The sequence below is a fragment of the Carya illinoinensis genome, chromosome 10, assembly GCF_018687715.1.
Source record: "Carya illinoinensis cultivar Pawnee chromosome 10, C.illinoinensisPawnee_v1, whole genome shotgun sequence".
Lineage (NCBI taxonomy): Eukaryota > Viridiplantae > Streptophyta > Magnoliopsida > Fagales > Juglandaceae > Carya > Carya illinoinensis.
The window spans coordinates 165,468-184,956 of record NC_056761.1 but is presented as its reverse complement, the minus strand read 5'-3'; the positions used below and the strand labels follow the sequence as shown (position 1 = coordinate 184,956).

Sequence of the window (19,489 nt, the reverse complement as noted above, 5' to 3'; positions counted from 1 at the left end):
GTTAAACCTTTGAACTAGGGGTATACAAAAACCGTTAAAACTGACTGGGAATGAGTCGGACTGGCCGCTGGAGTACAAAATTGATAGAGAATCTGTCGGTTGATGGTAGAAATAGGTTGCAATTGATGTCGGCCGGTTCAATTATGGTTTTAACCTGGTTCAAACTGGCGAACCGACTGATTATATATATATATTATAGGTGTATAAAATGACGTCGTTTCATTTAAGTAAGTGAAATAGTATCGTTTTAAATCTAGGGTTTTGAAAAAAAATATATAAAATGATACCGTTTGATTTAATACACTAAACATTGTCGTTTTGGGTTAGGGCTTCAACCTTAACCCCCATCCCCCCTTCCTCCCTCATTTTCACAGCGCCGTTTCAACTTTCCCTCTCAAATATCTCATCTCGCTCTCTCTCTCTCTCTCTCTCTCTCATGCAATCTCCCTCATGGCTCTCTCATCTCCCTCTCAAATCTCTCATCTCCCTTTCTGCTTTGGTAGGACGGACGACACATGCATTGAAGGCCGATGAAGGGCTACCTCCCTCTCTGATTCAAAATTTTTTTTTTTTGGTTGTGATTTTTAGTTGTTTGTTGTGAAATTTGCTGATATTTGTTATGAGATCTCAGGTTTGTGAATTTTTTTGGTGAAAGTGATACCGATGGGGACATTGATGAAACCAGGGTAACCAGTTGAAACTACGCTGGCCGGTTTTACCCCCATTCATCAGTCGGTTTTGGTTGATATCATCCCCAAAACTGAAACCGCACCGAAATGGTTTATTTTCACCCCTACTTCAAACCCCACTCCCAACCCCGCAGGCACCCGCACTGCCACACCGCAGGCACTCGCATCACCACACGTCTCTAGGGTATTATCAGTTCCCCTTCCCCTCTTCTTCATTTCGACGCCCTCTCTCTCTCTCTCTCTCTCTCTCTCTCTATTTTCACCCCTAAATTACACGGCACGCAACGATTATCTATAGAAGAGCTTATATATATTTATGATGGCACCCATGGCAAACCCTTAGGAGTTACCTATGGAACTTATACATACTTGGAGAGACTAGCACAACAACCCATCTCTATGGTCTCCCACTTAAATCATAATTTGATCTTAGGGAGAATGGTACTTGTGACATGAGGCACATGTACCCAAGTTCGACCTCACCACTTGGGGTACTCATGGGTGGGTATTTATATATAGCTCTATAATTATAAATAATTTCAAATATTTAACAACTATAATAATTTTATATATGAGAAATTACATTTATAGTTTTAAGGTGCCATAAATTTCACGCATTTTTTTTTTTTTTTTAAAACAGATGCATTTGAGACGTTCAACGATATCTAGCAGAGTTTATGAAAGACTAGAGAATTCGAATAGCTATATTTCTGTCCAATTGAATCTATGCTCGTCTGGAAAAGGTAGTTTTCAGAAAAAACAAACAACGCAATTTATTCTGTAGTGATCCCATTGATGAAATTTAAGAAGGCGAACAGGAGGTATCTCACCGTCCATTTCCAATCTGATTGTTTTGGTTTTTTTCTCAATGGCAGTCTGGGACTTAAGGAAGCATAGATAAAGATAAGTGAGAGAGAGAGAGAGAGAGGCGGTATAAAGAAGAAGAAGAAGGAGAATCCCCACACAGAACAGAACTTTAAGAGGCGAAAAGAAGTCCAACCCGTAAAACCCATAACAACAAGAGCCTCTCACAACGCAGGCAAAAGTAATTTCAATTACTCTAGAATTATAGAGAGAGAGAGAGAGAGAGAGAGAGAGAGAGAGAGAGAGAGAGAGAGAGAGAGAGAGAGAAGGATCTGGGATCTCTTTTGTTTTGGTGATTTTTTTTTTCCTGTTAGCCCGAGGTAAATCTGATATCACGAAGTCTATTTGATTCTCTTGCATGAATTTACTCTTCGTCATTTGGCTTGTTTGTAACAGAATCCCTTCTTTGTGCGTGGAGCAGCAAATCCTTTAATTTGTTGGGTAGCTTGAGAAATCTTCTTCGGTTTCTTCGCTGTAGTCAGAATTCTTGAGGTCGGAGTCCATTTTCTTCAACTTGCAGATCTGTATCTTTGACTTTCGTCTACCCGGGCGTTTTTTCAGAGCATTCAAGGGAAACTTGGTTTTGTCCAAATACCTACTCTGATCCTTTCATCTTCGTCTAGTATTTCCCACTTGTGTGCTATTTGATTCAGCCGAAGAAAAGAAAACCTAATTTTTCTTCTCCTTTCTTCATTTTTCTTTTAATCAGTTTTATCTTTGCTCCTTAGTTTAGGAGGAAATCCAGCATCTGCTGTCTCCAAAATTCTTCTTTCTTTGGTTTTTGCTTCTGGGATTTCTGAGTTGATAAGGAAGAGTCACTTGGTGTTGACAAGAAATAAAATTCACGTCTCTTTTCTTTTTCGTGGCAGGCATGGAGACAGGGGAGAGGAATACGACAACGTGTAAACCCTTAGAACCTGAACTTTTTTTACAGTGGGGAAATAGAAAGCGAGTCAGATGCGTGAGAGTCAAAGACCCTGAAATATCTGCTAGACTAAATGGTGGAATACGGAGGAAAATCACATCTAGCTTTGCTTCTGAGAAGGAAAGCTTCCATCTTCAACCCAATCGGCTCTCCAGGTTGGTAGGGTGCTGTTTGAATGCTGAGAAAGCAAAAGAAAATACTTTGATTCCTTAAGTGGGTAATATATGCACCCCCGCCTTATCCCCCAGGAAATCGTTCCATGTCATCTAGCGAGGGCAGATAGAATTACTTTCCTGGAACAAGGAAATATTTAATAAAAGGGCGTATTTTTCGGATATTTGGTTGCAGGAGTACGGAGGGAAGTACGCTGCGGAAATCGGCGTCGCTGGAGAAGGAGAGGTATTATAGCACGAGAGGGTCAGTGATTGTGGAGGAAAATGGGAAGGTATCTGTGGATGTGAATAATAATGGCATTGGGGAAGAGAGAGGGTTGGCTTTGCCAAAGCTGTATATCACTCTGTCGAGCAAAGAGAAAGAGGAGGATTTTATGGCTATGAAGGGTTGTAAGCCTCCACAGAGGCCTAAGAAGAGGGCCAAGATCATCCAACGAAGTGTACTTGTAAGTCTTTTTATTTTTTTCCATAATCATATATTAGCTGAAAGGAAAAAAAAAAAAAAAAATTAAAGATTTGGTCTTATGTAATTCCCTGATTTGGGTTGAGTCTTATATGGTTTGTATTGGTTTTGATTTTGTTTTTTGTTTTCCTTTTTCGGTCGAGTTGGTGGCAGTTGGTGAGTCCTGGGGCCTGGCTGACTGATATGTGCCATGAGAGATATGAAGTTAGAGAGAAGAAGAATTCTAAGAAGGTACTTGATTGGTCTTTGCTCGATACTTGAATTTATATATTTTCCAGCATATATTTTTGGTATTTGACGTGTTTTGGTCTTTTTCCCTTTTCTTTTGGGAATGCGATGCAGAGATCAAGAGGATTGAAGTCCATGGGGAGTATGGACAGCGATTCAGAATGAGAGATGCGTAGGATGTATTTGCAGTCGCTGAGGCCCTTTCCTTTGGAAATTTTTAGGAGCTGGGTTGGAGGTAACAGTCGCGTGTGTCTAACTTAACAGATGTTTTGTTTTTTGGTGCCTTTAGGGTGTGGATGGAAGGCGTTTCTGTTGACACAAAAAATTCCGATCTATAGCTGAGAAATCACTTTGTATTTTTGTTTTTGGTTATTGTCTTTCCATATTGATATCTAGTCTTGGTCAGATCTCCTCTGTTCGCCCTGTTGAGTGAAAATAACACTTGCCGATTGAACATTTTTGAAGGATGAGTTTTTCTCTTTCGGAGTGTTGGAACAAGGAATTGAAATGTTAAGATCAAACTGCGAGGAGCGAGGGTATATGAGGACACGATGATGTGGAAAAGAGTCCCAACTTTGGCTTCTTTATTTGTGGTTTGGACTTGGATACATTAATTTCACCTATTTGTGATGGGTACATAAAAACACATACGCTCGGCCGATGATTCCCTTGGGAAAGAATTCAAGAATGACGTTGAGGCCAATGCTATCCTTGAGCTATATTTTTGCATGGAGCTTTAACGTCGGTACTGGCAAATTAAAACCTCGCTTTCTATGGTGTAATGTTGGCCAAGTTGATCGAGAAACGAATTGAGCGTGAAACTAACTAGTGTTGGGATTTATAAACACTATCATATTGTCCTTTATACATACACACACTCGACTGCGATTGGGCTTCTTCACGTGCATGTTATTCCTCGTACACTCTCACAAAAAGGACAGAAACAAAAGAATGCTCTTTTGTTCGCATGTTTTTACATAGTTGCTTTGTCCCTTGTTCCACAAGAATGTTCTTTACTCACAAGTTTTCCCTAGTTTTGAATTCGCCCTCGTCCACAGAGAAGGCAATTGTGATGTCTGCACGGTGTCCAAAATAACCTAAAAATGTATCTGAACAGATCGACCAGTTTGAATTTTGAGACTTGGCAGCTCGAAGCATTACTACAAGAGTTCACATTCCTTGAGGGAATTAATATGCGGAGAAGTTAAAATCCCTGTAATAACAATGCCGCCATGTTTAATAATTGGCATAACCTTTATAAGGAATTATCTTTTGTTAGAGACAATATGAGTGTTCAATGCAAAATTTCTATACACGAAGGTATTATCGAAAGATGACTACGACCTATTCTGTTGATTTGTTAGCATTGCGTATACCGACAACTGCTGTGGAATTAACACCCTTACAGCATGAACTCTTAATAATTACATATAAAAATTTCTCACTATTTTCTTTGTTCAGGGAAAGGTATTCTAAGCTTGTTGGCGTTCCCTTGATAGCCTGCCTAAATGAAGAGATAAGAAAATGTTCACAACAGATTTATGAAATCTTCATCCAATTATTTTATCATTTTCTCGTAATTCTTTAAATAGTTTTGAGTGGCGGATCTTTTAATCACGTGTATGTCTCTCTCTCTCTCTCTCTCTCTCTCTCTCTCTCTCTCTCTCTCTTTTTATAATCACTTGTATGTCATTTCAATATTTTGTATACGTTAATTAAAATTATAATGGTTTTTTAAACCAAAAAAAAAAACAAAAAAACAAAATTTTGAGAATCGGAGGCTGTTAAGTTATGGTAGAACTAAGAATCTGGTGCAGGCCAGACCACGCCAGGCCCAATTCACTTTAACAAACATAAAAAAGGCCAGCCCAATCCTTCATCCTCTCATCCCTAACCATGACAGAAACAGCAGACAGCAGTAAAACTAGACCTCCTCCTCACTTCCTCCGCACCATTCTCATCCTCAGAGCGAGGAGAGAGAGACCCACAACAATAAACAACACAACGTAGAGGAAGAGGAAAAGGGGGTGCCGTTGGAAAAGCAGAAGCACAAAAACAAAACATGCGTTGATCAACAGTGACAACAACACATACCCAAAAATTATGCCGGCTCAACTCCTTATGGCGGGAGTGGGACTCTCCCCGATCAACGGCTCCTCTTCCTTATACACAGCCCTTTCCTTCTCCTCCACCTTCCATTCCACTCATCTTGCCGCCTCTCCATCCACCTGCACCCGACCCCAACCTCGCCTCCACCGCTGGGTCCCACTCGTTTTCTCTTCCTCCCCATCGGCTGCCCATCTCGACCACTACGCTGTTCTCGGTCTCCGGCGGAACGCCTCTTTCGCTCACGTCAAACGAGCTTACCGCCTTCTCGCCCGTAAGGTATTGTTTATTTATATTCTGTTTGGTCGCCGGGAATCTGTAGCTAAATGAAAGATTGGTTAGGATTCTACAGAACTTGCCACATATAATAGATTTTTTTTTTTTTAATGATTGGAATTTTTGGTGGCTTAAAGAATATTACTTCATTGCAAGACTAAGAGCTACATCATCTTTACATAGTACATACAACTCACCCGTCTATATGGGATTGAACTTGTGAATCCTTTCACCCTTTGTATATGTGGGAGGCGGTCCCATTAATTTTCTAAAATCCTCTGGCAGTTGGCAAACATCAAACTAGGTGCTGCGCTCAGTTGGTGAATGGTTAGTTTATAGAAATAACTGTTTTGTTGTCTCTCATAAAGCTATATATTCACAAAATGTTACCTTTTACAAGATTATGAGAGTACTTCTAAGCAGTATCTCTTTTGATTATCCCCCTCCCCTAAATTTTCATGTCAATAGTTCTAATTTTGTAAGGATGAGGGTGAAAATGGGAGAAAAATTCAGTTTTGTAAAATAACGAAAAAAGGCAAAATAAGGTTCTGGCCCCTGGGTTTATGCATATATAGTTTGGGGTTTCAATCACCCGGATAAGATATTGCTCTGCTTGGTTTTAGTTAAATTTTTCTAGGAAGCATTCACAATTTCGCAGAATAAAATGGGTGTTTTATCCCCATGACGTCTAGGATACGCGCCAAATTACTAGTGCTTGGTGAAGTAGCTTTTGTGGTCAGTAAACATTTTTTGTGATGTTTATTTTCTCCGTGCTTTTGTATGTAGTATCAATCTTATCTGCTCTGTCTAAGAATTTACCCTGTTTAGACAGTAAATAGTGGAGCTGTAATTTAGAATGTATTGAATATGGTATAGTTCACTAAGATGTTTGGAGAATGAGATAAGATAAGAGTTTTGTGAATCGTTGTAAAATGGTATGTGAATAGTAGTGAAATGGTTTGAGTTACGATGCTTTATTGAGTTTTGGGATAGGATAGAGAAAAAGTTGAATTAAAATATTATAAAGTTAAAATATTGTTATGATATAATTTTTATTTTAAAATTTGAAAAAGTTGTATTATTTTTTATGTTTTCTGTAGAAATTTGGGAAATTTGTAATGATTAGGTAATGATTAGATGAAAAAGTTGAATATTTGAAATTAAAAAGTGTTTGTGTTTGAGTAATATTTGAGAAGGAAATTATGAGAAATTTTGAGATGAGATGAGATAAGTTTCCCAAACAAGCCCTAACAGTTAATTAGCCCTGCTTCTCCAGAATACAGGGAGTTTCTACCAGCACATGTTTGTTCATCCATAATATCTCTGGGTTCCATGTCTTGTTTTTTTTTTTTTTTCCTTGTAAAACGTTACATGCTTTATGCTTGTGACTTTTATGATAAATGATAGATGAACATGTTTATTTAGTCCATAATTTCATGTCTTATGCCTCCATGTGGCCCTGATGGTATCGGGGACACCTTTGTGCATGCTGCCTGGATGTCAATTATTTGGGCCTAATTCCCATGCACTTTGTGTTGTCTCAAACATTCTCGCATGTCTCGTTGACACTCATTATATATATGCTTTTCCTTTGAAAAAAGAAAATTCCTACCTATCAACAAAAAAACATATTATAGATTTGCAGAATTATTCTAAGCTACATTTTTCTGCTGGATCTTCTGTAGTTGGGAAGTTTCACTCAGATAAACTAATACCTTTTGTGAACGGTATTAGTGAGACACCAAATGTTGGTTTAATTTATGTATTTGTCTGATTTAATTACAGTATCATCCCGATGTTAGCAAAGACTTGCAATCTGGCGAGGTATTCAAGAGAATCAGGCATGCATATGAAGTGAGCAATCCTTAAGTCATCTTTTCATTTTGTGATTTACATTAACTGTTTTATTCTAAAAATCTTTTGATCTGTTGTTCACTCCAACTTCTTATCTCTACTGCATGCAAATATTTCTTAAGTGTAGGGGAAATTTTTGACTAGTTTCAATCTCGAAATTTTTTTCACAGCGTGTATAGAAACAACTGGTGGTTTGTGCAAACGGTGTAGAAAACTCCTTTTTGTTTTTAATTTTTTTTTTATGTTTTTATTTTGATTTTGATTTTAATTTGACCTGTTCATACTCCCTTTTTATCTTTTGACTGGAAGAGAAGAGATGGTGTTAACAGCTAAGAAAACTTTGAATATTGAAATTTTGATTGCATGTTTTACAATTGAGATATTTTCTGGAATGAGGAACCAAATTCTTGATGGTGTTGGAAAGATCTTACTACCTGTTACTCCATATCACCTATCGAAAGAAATAAAAATTCTGACTCCGTATTGCTATGATCTTGGCTATAATGCAGCATCTTTACCAATTACTTCCACCTTCAAATAGCGCACTTCCCTCTTTCCTAAAATCTTTTATTACCTTAATTTTCAAAATCTAACGATAATATCTTCATCCTCTATCCTCTTCTAAAGGTTCTATCTAATGAAACAACAAGGACTCAGTATGACCGAGACCTCAAATTGCAAGAAGACACTGACAGGCGAGATAGAGGAAAATGGAACCATAGGCCTGAATGTGAAGACAGGGCAAGGATTTATAGGTGGGCTGAAGTGAGGTTAAAAATGCAACATGAGAGATATTGGGAGCGCCATAGCTATAACATCACTGAGGAGAACCCCTCCTATGATGATTCGGATGAGATGTCTGAAGAAGGAAGTATGGATCAAGAGAAAGGACCCTTCACCGAAGTGCTTAGATCTGCCTTTATATCTATATTTATTCTGCGGACCTTTGGTTCTAGATGGTCTCTCACCTTTAGTAGCCTCATGGCCATGTTTGATAGGAGGCTGGATGCAGGGTATAAGATTGGTTATGTAATCGCATGGATTTTGGGCGGGAGTGGTGGTGTTTTGCTGACTTTGTGCCTCTCTTTTGCAAGTTGGGTTTGTGGAAAAACCAGCAGCAGCATAGTTGCTCTGGTGGTGGTAGCCATGTGGGTAGCCTCCAGTTTGGCAAGGTATGCACCACTTCCACAGGGTGCTCTTCTCACTCTTTTGTACATGTCTATTAAGCTACAGGTCGAATTAAACTAAAGCTGCCAACTGCTACTTCATCTTCTGTAAAAAGAAATCTCAGTTTCTGTAAATTTTGTTCTTTAGAAAGTGGCTGTGTACATAAGCTGTTTCTGTTATCGTGTTCTGAGAGTTGTTAATTGTATACTTCCACTCCCATTGGATATAAAAATCCAGTAGGAACTGGTTTGACAAATAGAAGGTGCAGAAATTGCAGACTGGACACTGATACTTTTTGGATCAAGGTGTTGTATTCTGTTTAGATCTTTGGTTTTGGAAAAAATTAAAATGTCTGCCATGTTGTTGTATTACGGACTTCAGGCTTCGAAAGCGAAAGATGCATTTGAGAATATGAAGTTCGACACTTGAGGACTAAAAAAAAGAAAGACATTTTCTTATTTGCAGAATTGTATGAGGTCTACACTGCTACGTCCTTACATCTCAGATTCCACCCGCCGAAAATTAATAACATATTTCTCCAGTGCTGTAGTAATAGATTACAGAGATAAGGCTGAAATTAGTTCCATGATAAAGTTCTAGCAGCTCTTAACTTGCTCATTCATCCTCAGATTCCTCCATAAGTACCTCCCGCTGGCCATGTCAACGAACACCCAGAAGCATTCTTGAATCGTCTGAAGTTGAAGAACATCAAAGTCAGGGCAAAGAAACAAAAAAGAAAAGCAGCAAAATAATGAAGGAACAAAAAACATAAAAAGCATGTTGAAGATTTAAAAAAGAAAAAACAAAAATGCAGACGAATGGTATACCTTTTTAAGATTGAATTCTGGTTTATCTATCGTTGACGTTTTTTCAAGTGTAATGTCCTCTAAAATCTTGTCCGTCTGAGGCGAAGAATGAACTGTCCTCCATGCAAAATATGCAGCTAGTATTGCCGAGAAAAACACCAAGATGAACCTCATGGGACACATTTTCTTTCAGAAGCCGGAAAGGGAAAATCTTCCGGGCCGTTTGATTGAGAGAGAGATGAATGGGTCGAAGATTACAATTTATGACAAAAGCTTCGTGATTTTCCACGGTGGAGATTTCAAACAGAGAAAAGGAAAAGGAACGAAAAACTTTGTGCTTTAGGAGGGTAATATAGATATGTCTATTGTCTGGAATGCAGAAAACGCATAGCTGGTGATAGATAGTAGAAGTTTCTTTATATGTAAATGTAGAGAAAGAAGGATTCTTTATTTGACTGGTTGTGGTGCGGGCCCTGTGGGCTATGGCTTAAAATGTCAACAGCGGTAGGCCACCTGCTACAAAAACAATTGCAACGAACAAATTTGTTCGAGGTTGGAGTGGGTATGCATACAACATTTATCTCTCCAAAATCTATCATCATCCTCATCATTATTCATATTGTTGTTGTAAAAAATAAACTCTTCAACTCGGCCAAAAAATTGATAAGAACGATTCAGAATGTTGTCAAAATAGGTTGCGTTGATTTTCCAACGCCAAAGTGCGTTAGATGGTCGGTTTTATATCTGTAGGGTCATTCTATGTTCGGTGCGAGCGCACGTCTTTTAAGTGTTATTAACTTTTAAGAATTCTCGTATTAGAATTTTGAATTTTAAGAGTAATTATTAAAATATTATATTTTAATATTATTATTATTTTAAAATTTAAAAAAATTAAAAAAAATTAAATTATTTATTATATTTTATATAAAAATTTAAAAAAATTATAATTATGAGATAAAAAATTTATATTTTAGATAAAAAATTTCAATTACCAAACAATACCTAAATTAGGCTATTTTGTATAAGAAAGAAAAATTATTTATAAGATTATATTTATTATTGATGTAAAATACTATATAATAATTAAAAAAAATCACACAATAAATAGTATGTCATCACATTAAATTTAGAACTCATATTTCATCTAATCTCATCATTATAATTTTTTTAAATTTTTACATAAAATATAATAGGTAATTCAATTTTTTTAATCTGAATTCAATTTTTAAATATTAATATAATAATAATATTAAAATATAAAATTTTAATTTTTATCTAAAACAATCTCCAAACCAACCGTTAATAACATTATCACTATTTTGTAAGATTTTCTTAATTATAGTAGCATGGCCTCGCTTGGTTACACAGATAAGATGAGATGAGATGAGATGTTTTAAATAGTAATAAATAAAATATTATTATAATATAATTTTTGAATATTAATTTTGTATTGGGATTTGAAAAAGTAAGATTATTTATTATATTTTGTATTAAAATTTGAAAAAAGTATAATGATGAGTTGAGACGAGATGAGATGAGATTTTTGGTTTTGGTTAACCAAAGGCCTAAAAGTTTCTTGCAAGTTGTTGCCCGTCAAGGGAAGCTGTCACCAACTCGAGACCTCCAAGGCTCCACAGTCCACACTCCAAACGTAGCAAAGCAGAACAAAAATATATTCAGACCCAAAGAAACAAACCCACGACATGGGATCGCCACAGGGTCGAATCCCCGAACTTAGGAAGGACTCGGTAACGAATCGGTGGGTCATATTCTCACCGGCAAGGGCTAAGAGACCTTCCGATTTCAAGTCCAAATCCCCTACCACCACCCAAACCCAACAGCAGCAGGACTGCCCCTTCTGCCTCGGCCACGAGCACCAGTGCGCTCCCGAGATCTTCCGGGTCCCCCCTACCTCCGGCCCTCACTGGAAGATCAGGGTTATCGAGAATCTCTACCCGGCTCTCAGCCGGACTCTCGCCGACCCCTCTGCCCAATACCCTATCCTTAACCCAAACCCTAACCCGGGCTCCAGTGTTAAGGTTTTGGGAGGGTTTGGGTTTCATGATGTAGTGATCGAGACCCCATTTCACTCGGTTCAACTTTCGGATTTGTCCCCCCAGGAGGTCGGCGAGGTTCTTCTCGCTTGCAAGAAGCGGATCGAGCAGCTGTCCACCCACGACTCCATTAAATTTGTGCAGGTCAAGTTTTGACCGTGCTAAAAATTTCTAAATTTATGAGATTTATGCTTTTGCACATTTTTTGTGCCGGAGTCTCTTTTTGTTTTGGAAATGAGATAAATGATAAAATTGTGAGTAACTGTTAAATCGATTGTACATAGCAGTAAAATGATTTGTGAATAATATGGAAATAGTTTGTGAATTGTAATGAAATGGTTTGAGTTAAAATATTTTGTGAAATTTTAAGAATTGAGAGAAGAAATTAAATAAAAATATTATAAAATTAAAATATTGTTAGAATGTAATTTTTAATAATTTTTTTTTTAGAATTTTAAAAAATTGAATCTTTTTTGTATTTTGTTTGAAAATTTGAAAAAATTATAATAATTAGGTAATGATACGATGAAAATGTTAAAAATTTAAAAGTGAAAAGTGTTTGTATTTGAGTATGTTTGGGAAGTAAATTATAAAAAATTTGAGATAAGATGAGATGATGTGTTCGCAAATGAGGTCTTAATCCATTTTTTTATTTATTTGTAATTGGTCTTTTATGAAGTTCTGTATAGGAGAGAACTTTTAGGAGTAACAATACAGAAGAAGTCCTTGGAGGAGTTGTAGAGCTTGAAAGGTGTGAAGGAGAGAGAGCACTATCCGAAGAAGAGAAGCTACAGAAAAACCATGTGATTATTGATCTTGATAGGGTAGTGGACCTTTTATGATAGATCACATAAAAAACCCCGCCGTAATCCTTCACCCAAACCCTAAGGCACTGACCGGTGTGTGACACACTCAGGTAAGACAGCCCACCACTTCCACTGCCATCACCACAAAAAAGACCGATGGGGTCCGGCGACTCCTTTGAGGGCACTCGTGCGTCAGTCATACTTCCGACGATCCGGATTTTCGTAGGAAACCACTCCTTTGGTTTCGTTGGCATAGATTTGGTGTAGTCTAGCATCAAACCTACATCAGATCTGCATTTTATTCCTGTATAACATTTTTTCTCCTTGAGATGATGAAGCGAGATGATCTGGTGATTTGGTATCAGAGGATGACAACGCGCGACAAGGAATCGTCTCAGATGGAAGGTGAGAGGTCGTTGAAGGTGGAATAAAAAACTTTTGTCTTTACAAAAAAGGGAGGAAATAGCTTTCGCATCTTTGAACGTAGTAAAAGGATGGCTAAGTTCATGTTACTATGTGGCAGCTTCATGGGTTGCTAAGGGGATGGTGGATTGTTTAGAATTCCTTTGTCATGGTGGATTCTTCAAGAAGCTAAGGATGGGCAATGGAGTTCTCATCATTCAACATCATATTAACGCAAGGGGCATTTTACTTTTAAAATTCTGGAATGGAAGGAGGAAAGGTTTGTTGGTGATCCCTGAAGGTGCAAATGGCATCAGATGGAAAGGTTTTCTACATTCCATTCGAAGTGTCATTGGGTCCAAAGCCTCTATTCTGAAGCATGCAAACAAAGAGGAGTTTGTTGATGGAAAGACAATGGGAAGACCTTTCTCAGTCAAAGGTTCCTCGTACGCCTCGGTGTTGAGGTCACTGGTGTGTATTCCGGCTGAGAATAGTTCTGCGGTGGAAGGAAAAGGTAAGGCACTTGTAGGAGACAAAGGCTGTCAGGTGACATTGGGAGAAGTAAAGGGTAAGCACCATGTGTTGCATGGTGGAATGGGTGCCTCTATTGGTGTTTGAGGGAGGGAGAAGTGGAGGGGGTCTTGTGGGCTGTTAGATCTCAATTGACGGGAGTTATGGAGTATGTGAGAGATATTATAATTAAAGTGGATAAGGGGTTGGACTTGGTCATGGGTTTGGGTGGTGGGTCGAAAACTGATGTAGGGGGGTAGATCCTACGGGTTTGAAGGCCTCAAGTTCGCTGGAAAAGGGCATTTTGTCGTCATAGATAGGGTTGTCAGATGCTGACATCATTGTTCATGCCGGTGTCACTTAGGACATCGAAAGCTTGCTATTTGACTGCCATCAGTCACCGGTTACAAATGGGGTTTATACCTTTTTCCAGGGTTCACTTTCAATTGAAGATATGGGTCCTTTCAGGGTTTTGAGTACTTTGGAAGAAGCAGACGAGCTTCTTTCAAAATATGAAAATGGGGTAACAGAAGATAGTACTTCCACTATCTGTTATATGCTTCCTGAGGGAGCAGTAGGGTCTGACAAAGTGGCACATAAAGGGTTGTTGGGGGGTGGATTACTAGCAATGTTCTCATTGATGGAACGACGACACCTATGCTGGAGGTGAAGGAACCATTAATGGTGATAGCAACAATATCACTGTTGAAGAGGTTCGGGATCTGAAGGCACGATATGGTGGGAAGGAAATTATGGGTTTGTCGTTGGTGCCTTGTGAGAAGGAATGTTTAGGGTTGGGAGTGCAGTTGGGAACTGTGTCTGGGGATAATGTTGTTCTCTTGATTTCTCTTCCTCCGATAAACTACGACGCTAAGGGAGGGTATGTTGGGGACCTCGGTCAAGCCTCCAAACACTAAGGGTCCGATCCTCGCCTTATTGCTCCTATAGTGACCGATGGGTCTCCTTTGCTTGGTGTAGATCACATTAGCCCAATGAGAGCTTGGGTGAAGTGAGGCTAGGGTTCAGTGGTGGGAAGTATGGATGGTGTTTGGGCTAGGTGATCAAGGTTTGGGTGATGATGGTGCACGGTTAGTGACCCTTGGTGTGCTAGGCGTCACTTGTGTGCTATGGTTGGATGAAGGGTGGTCTTGGCTAGGGTTTAGAAATGAGTGAGTAGGGCTAGGTTTGATGAGGGGTTCGGCCAAGGCTTATGGGGGTGTGTTCGGCTAGGGCAAAGGGGGCTTGTGAGATCCTAAAAGTTAGGAATTGTGAAATTCCTTTTTTTGATAGGTATTGTGAAATTCCTAAAAAATAGGATTTGAGATCTAGAGATCTAGGAATGCAAGGGTTAGCCGAAAATGGGTAGGAAGGATAGGGAAAACGTGTTTTGGTGAGAGGACGAGATTTGAGTGAGCCAATCAAGGAAATTGACCAATCAAATGATGGAGGGGAAAAAAAGAAGTGAGAAATTATAGGATCTAGGGTTTCGGCCAAGCCAAGGAGGCTATGGCCGAATTGCTCAATGTGAGATCTAGGGTTTTTGGGTCTTTCTTGGCTATGGGAATTGATGGGGGGCGTGTATGGCTTGATGGAAGGCTAGGGTTTTGTGATTTGAGGCAATTGAAGGTGATGGAAAAGGCCAATAATAGGGCTGGCCGAAATTGATGTGTGGGAGATGGGATTCTTCAAATAACTTTAATGAGATCTCATGAACATGTGAGGAACCACATGCAAACAAGAGATCTAGCACAAAACACCTCAAATCTGAATTCCCCAATGGGAGATTCGGCCTCCACACTCCAATCAATCAACACAAACTCCACAAAATCACAAAGATAGAAAATAAAAATAACAAAGGAACCAAACAACTCTTGATTCACGAATTGCACAAGAAATTGAAAGGAAATCTCAATATATTAAAGATAGAATGCACCAACATCGATTCATGAATTGTATGGTGAAAATCCTCTCCTTGGGGATTCACGAATTGCACCCCAAAAGAGCCCAAGTGCATGTGCACCGAAAATCACACTCTCCAAGTTCTATGGCCAGCCACTCTATAGTCAAAATGCCAAAAGATCCTAATGAAATGTTTAAGGGTCCTATTTATAGAGTTTACAAAGTGGAAACCTCCAAAAGGTACCTTGGCAAAATAAAATAAAATAAATAAACAAATGAAATAATAATTAATCAAGTATTTTAATAAAATAAATAAAAAAACTAAAAATGATAATTTAGCCATGGTAGCTGTGGCATGCATGGCCCATGGTGGGCTAAGGTGGTGCATGGTCCACGGCTAGGCTAGTCATGGTTTGGTCCGCGGATCAGTGCATGGTGTGGCATGGTGCCATGCGTTGGTCTGGTGGTGGGCACGACATGACACTGTACATGGCCTGCTGATGGTGGGCATGGCATGGTGCCAAGCCTAGGCCTAATGGTGGGCACATGGTGATGCCGTGCTGTTGCTGTGTGCCCAGTCAAGTGGCTTGGGCAGTGCTCCTGCATGGCCCTGGCTGGTGGCATAGGTGATGAGCATGCATGGCCCAAGCTGATGGTCTGGGCTATGGGGCTGCAAGGCACGGGTTGGAGCCGTGTGCTGGTTGGCATGCCACTAGCCTTGGCTACAAGGCGCGGGTTGGAGCCATGCACTGGATGACGTGCCTGTGGGGGCACGCCATTAGCCTTGCTTGCAAGGCATGGGCTGGTGCCATGCGCACAGGCACGCCACTAACCTCGCTAAGTGGTGCGGGGGCACGCATGCATGCGCGTAGGTGCACACTCAAGGGCACGTGCAAGCCTGCACACATGGTCAATGCACGGCTAGTAGCCTCCATTGTTGCTCGCTGCGTGTCATTGTTTGAGCCAAGCCATGCAAACAGGCTAGCCAGGTGACTATCCTGACCCTCCATGAGTCGTGTCGAGGTGTGGTCACGGGCAATTCTCTTGGGAGTTGTGACAGGGTAGTTCAAGTCGAGGGAAGACTAAAGAGAGAGCATTATGAAGCCATCCTTGTAGAGGGAGTTTCGGGTGGAGTATTAGTCTTATGGAAAACAAGGGATTGGGGTTGGGGAGGTGTGTTCTATTCCCATTCGGGCTTGGTGTATTTTGAATAAATTTCTAATTTTCACGGGTTTATTTGTCATTAGGGGCTCTCTAGTATGGGCTAGATGTTTTATTGTATACATTCAGGGTACTTGGTTACTCTTATTGTTATTAATATATATAATATTTTTACTTATTAAAAATAAAATACATACATAAACAAATAAATACTTTTCATTTGAGCTGTAGCTGGATTGTATTTACGTGCCTGTGAGTGTATTTTCTTCTATCCTTTTGCTATTGAATGAAGTTTTATCTGATAGGGAATGGGCTTCTTTGTTTGAAGGTGTTTAAAAACCACGGTGCCTCAGCTGGGGCATCTATGAGCCACTCTCACAGTCAGATACTAGCTCTTCCAGTTGTTCCTTCCGATGTATCTGCTCGACTTGACAGTATGAATGAGTTTTTCCGTGAGACAGGGAAATGCAGTATTTGTGAAGTACGAGTGGAAGACCTCTTGATTGATGAATCGACCCATTATTTTGCGATTGTTCCATTTGCTGCTACTTTTCCTTTTGAGATATGGATTATTCCCCGCCATCACTCTTCTCATTTTCATGAACTGGATGGTGCAAAGGTAATGCTCAAGTGCCATTTGGTTTGAGTTATTTTTGAGCTTGCTTGAACTGATTTTGGGTTGATTAGGCTTCAATTAGGTTGTATGGCTTGGTGTAATTGAATAACGTAATTTTAGAGCCCGTTTGGATATTTAGAATATCTCAGAATATTTACTTAAAAAAAAAAGAATATCTCAAAATATTTGTGAAATAGTTTAGTTAAGATGTTTTATTGGGTTTGGGAAATGAGAGAGAAAAAGTTGAATAAAAATATTATAAAGTTAAAATTGTTTAAATATAATTTTTTAATATAATTTTTGTTTTAAAATTTGAAAAGTAGTATTGTTTTTTGTGTTTTGTTTGGGAGTTTGGGAGAGTTGTAATGTTTAGGTAATGATTAGATGAAAATGTTAAAGATTTGAAATTGAAATATTTAAGTTTGGGAAGGAAATATTTAAGAATATCTTAGAATACTTGAGAACAGTTGTGTTGCCAAACAGACCTTAATGTTTTAGTAGAAGGCTGATAAAAAGAAGAAAAGAGGAGTTGAATGGAAATATAGTTGGCATCATAGGGATGGTTACAATTAATCGGCCTTTAAAGAACTCTGTAAGCTCTTTTACATATGAATCTATGGGATTTGGAAACAACTTATAGCAGTATCAATTTCATTTCAAACATGACAGTGGAACATGTTGGATAGATTAGCGATGGAAGAGTTAATTTTTCTATTTCTTTTTTTTTTTTTGGGAAAGGGTTGTTTTTTTTTTTTTTTTTTTTTTTGGGGGGGGGGGGGGGGGGGGGGGGGGGGTGTAAAGAAAGTGTGGCAGCTATGTTGGAACCTAGTAATTTGGCTTGTAGTTTTGATGCCTATAGATTATGATCACAACTAAAGTAAGGGATCTTTGATTATTAGCTATAGCCTGAACTAGTCTCGCTGCTTGGACAACTTTTGATTATTTACTGAAGAGTTGTTCACGTTTGCTCATATTTTAACCTTGTATCATAGTTTCAGAACCTGTCATAGCTGCTGATATGTAGCTTATTCGTGATTTTCTGAGACTTTATAACTGTTTGATGTGCACTTCTTGCAGGCAGTTGATCTTGGTGGTTTACTGAAACTCATGCTTCGGAAGATATCATTACAGTTGAACAATCCACCATTCAATTTTATGATTCACACGTCACCACTGCAGGTCACCAATTCAGAGTTACCTTACACACATTGGTTTTTACAGATAATTCCTCAATTAACTGTGGTAGCAGGGTTTGAAATCGGAACTGGGTGTCATATAAATCCTGTATTCCCAGAAGATGCTGCCAAAGTTCTGAGGGAAGTACAAAACTCGGAATAGGGAATTAATACAAACAATAAAAAGCAATCAGCATTGTCTTCGGAAGTCTGCCAGCGATATATATGTGCGTGCGCACAAATCACTACCACTTTTGTATTTAACCATAGAAAATAATCATCTTCACTACCACGTTTTTATCACTTTGCCCCTGTTTAGTATTAAACTAATCGAGTGCAAAGTTGCAAAGTTATAAGGTTGGAGTTTTTGGCTTGGGGGCTTCCTATAGTACTTTTATGACCTTATGGTATGTATGTCCTATCCCGTATCAATTGGAGTCGGTGTGCATCCATGCATACCATGCATATCTAGTCAAACGGTGTGCATCCTCATTACCCATTTTGTGAACATGTATCACTTTGCACTCTTTAAAATTTTTCATCAATCGTTGTTGTTGGGGGTATTTTTCCTAGAGCCCCATGCCTATGAGGACCAACCTAGATCAAGCATAAGAAGGATTCCCCACACCTCAGGGGGCTCGAAAGGTTGGGTCCAAGTCTACAATTTCCCTTAGTGACTCGACTAGAACCTGCGACCCACATAGGATGGGCATACGTATCCGGGTAAGGATGAGACATTACGTGAGGAGCTCGGAAGGTCAAACCAGCAAAAGGGAGGGAATCGTGCCAGAGGGATGAGACTGGACTGCAGAGTAACACCAAGAGATCACGCTGCATTAAATGAACTCACATGAAAATTACGCCACATTAATTACCTCATCTAGAGGGTCATGCTGCATTAAAGCAAGCATGGCGGAGAGGACTCCTAGGGGACATCTCTCCACCCAGGCGGCAGGGTATGGTTGTCTGATTTTGGGGGTTGGGTATAAAAGGACCTTTGGCCATCAGGTAAAGGGATTAACTTCCGAATTAAGAGTTTATTTGTTAAAATTTCTACTTTCACATATCACCCATGGATTATTGTTGACTTAGGCATTGGAAGTTCCTCGGGCTATCTTAAGGTCGCCCTTTGCCAACCCTCTCTCTTTTTTACTGTAGGCATATGAGACTGAAGACCTATACTGTTGAGAACCCTATCCTTAGGTGTGTGAAACACGTCGTCAACGGCTGTATTTCTTTCAGTAAATTTTCAAGCGTTGAGAAATTCTCTCCAGATAGTTGAAGTTCATTAACAAGTAATAAGCTATCACTTTCC

The 19,489-nt window shown here is 39.2% G+C and overlaps 4 protein-coding genes across 14 annotated transcripts; 3 read left to right on the top strand and 1 right to left on the bottom strand.

Annotated features, from left to right (window-relative positions):
* Positions 1–1,553: 1,553 nt before the first annotated feature.
* LOC122279043 lies at positions 1,554–4,163 on the top strand. Of its 10 annotated transcripts, none has more exons than XR_006229428.1 (6): positions 1,554–1,873; positions 1,950–2,633; positions 2,827–3,097; positions 3,268–3,345; positions 3,457–3,577; positions 3,808–4,163. XR_006229428.1 is itself a non-coding variant. In XM_043089339.1 (6 exons), the coding sequence occupies exons 3-6, from the start codon at positions 2,425–2,427 to the stop codon at positions 3,505–3,507; spliced, it is 609 nt and encodes a 202-aa protein (XP_042945273.1). In that variant the 5' UTR covers positions 1,554–1,873; positions 1,950–2,133; positions 2,423–2,424; the 3' UTR covers positions 3,508–3,747. The 10 variants fall into 10 exon arrangements, 9 of the variants coding, with proteins under 9 accessions (XP_042945273.1, XP_042945272.1, XP_042945276.1 ...); XM_043089339.1 differs by lacking the exon at positions 3,808–4,163 and having other exon boundaries at positions 1,950–2,133; positions 2,423–2,633; positions 3,457–3,747; XM_043089338.1 differs by lacking the exon at positions 3,808–4,163 and having other exon boundaries at positions 1,555–1,734; positions 1,950–2,045; positions 2,423–2,633; positions 3,457–3,747.
* Positions 4,164–5,209: 1,046 nt separating this feature from the next.
* Positions 5,210–9,049, top strand: LOC122279042. Of its 2 annotated transcripts, XM_043089332.1 has the most exons (3): positions 5,217–5,727; positions 7,510–7,578; positions 8,206–9,049. In XM_043089332.1, exons 1-3 carry the CDS (start codon positions 5,446–5,448, stop codon positions 8,824–8,826), a joined length of 972 nt encoding a protein of 323 aa, XP_042945266.1. In that variant the 5' UTR covers positions 5,217–5,445; the 3' UTR covers positions 8,827–9,049. The 2 variants fall into 2 exon arrangements, with proteins under 2 accessions (XP_042945267.1, XP_042945266.1); XM_043089333.1 differs by lacking the exon at positions 7,510–7,578 and having other exon boundaries at positions 5,210–5,727.
* Positions 9,050–9,178: 129 nt separating this feature from the next.
* Positions 9,179–10,015, bottom strand: LOC122279457. Its single transcript, XM_043090138.1, has 2 exons — positions 9,573–10,015; positions 9,179–9,437 (listed from the first exon to the last, which is right to left on the bottom strand). Exons 1-2 carry the CDS (start codon positions 9,732–9,734, stop codon positions 9,342–9,344), a joined length of 258 nt encoding a protein of 85 aa, XP_042946072.1. The 5' UTR covers positions 9,735–10,015; the 3' UTR covers positions 9,179–9,341.
* A 1,114-nt stretch (positions 10,016–11,129) lies between these two features.
* LOC122279122 (ADP-glucose phosphorylase) lies at positions 11,130–18,719 on the top strand. The gene is made up of 3 exons (XM_043089464.1): positions 11,130–11,749; positions 16,712–17,002; positions 18,077–18,719. Exons 1-3 carry the CDS (start codon positions 11,255–11,257, stop codon positions 18,335–18,337), a joined length of 1,047 nt encoding a protein of 348 aa, XP_042945398.1. The 5' UTR covers positions 11,130–11,254; the 3' UTR covers positions 18,338–18,719.
* Positions 18,720–19,489: the final 770 nt, after the last annotated feature.

What these genes read in the sequence shown, in the direction of transcription:
- LOC122279042 (XM_043089332.1), top strand. Translation starts at nt 5,446, where the DNA reads ATGCCGGCTCAACTCCTTATGGCGGGAGTGGGACTCTCCCCGATCAAC. An exon ending in ACCGCCTTCTCGCCCGTAAG is followed by an intron (nt 5,728 to 7,509) that starts GTATTGTTTATT and finishes ATTTAATTACAG; the next exon opens with TATCATCCCGATGTTAGCAA. An exon ending in GAATCAGGCATGCATATGAA is followed by an intron (nt 7,579 to 8,205) that starts GTGAGCAATCCT and finishes CCTCTTCTAAAG; the next exon opens with GTTCTATCTAATGAAACAAC.
- LOC122279122 (XM_043089464.1), top strand. Translation starts at nt 11,255, where the DNA reads ATGGGATCGCCACAGGGTCGAATCCCCGAACTTAGGAAGGACTCGGTA. An exon ending in ACTCCATTAAATTTGTGCAG is followed by an intron (nt 11,750 to 16,711) that starts GTCAAGTTTTGA and finishes CTTTGTTTGAAG; the next exon opens with GTGTTTAAAAACCACGGTGC. An exon ending in ATGAACTGGATGGTGCAAAG is followed by an intron (nt 17,003 to 18,076) that starts GTAATGCTCAAG and finishes CACTTCTTGCAG; the next exon opens with GCAGTTGATCTTGGTGGTTT.
- LOC122279457 (XM_043090138.1), bottom strand. Translation starts at nt 9,734, where the DNA reads ATGTGTCCCATGAGGTTCATCTTGGTGTTTTTCTCGGCAATACTAGCT. An exon ending in CAGAATTCAATCTTAAAAAG is followed by an intron (nt 9,438 to 9,572) that starts GTATACCATTCG and finishes CTTCAACTTCAG; the next exon opens with ACGATTCAAGAATGCTTCTG.
- LOC122279043 (XM_043089339.1), top strand. Translation starts at nt 2,425, where the DNA reads ATGGAGACAGGGGAGAGGAATACGACAACGTGTAAACCCTTAGAACCT. An exon ending in CAACCCAATCGGCTCTCCAG is followed by an intron (nt 2,634 to 2,826) that starts GTTGGTAGGGTG and finishes ATTTGGTTGCAG; the next exon opens with GAGTACGGAGGGAAGTACGC. An exon ending in AGAAGAAGAATTCTAAGAAG is followed by an intron (nt 3,346 to 3,456) that starts GTACTTGATTGG and finishes AATGCGATGCAG; the next exon opens with AGATCAAGAGGATTGAAGTC.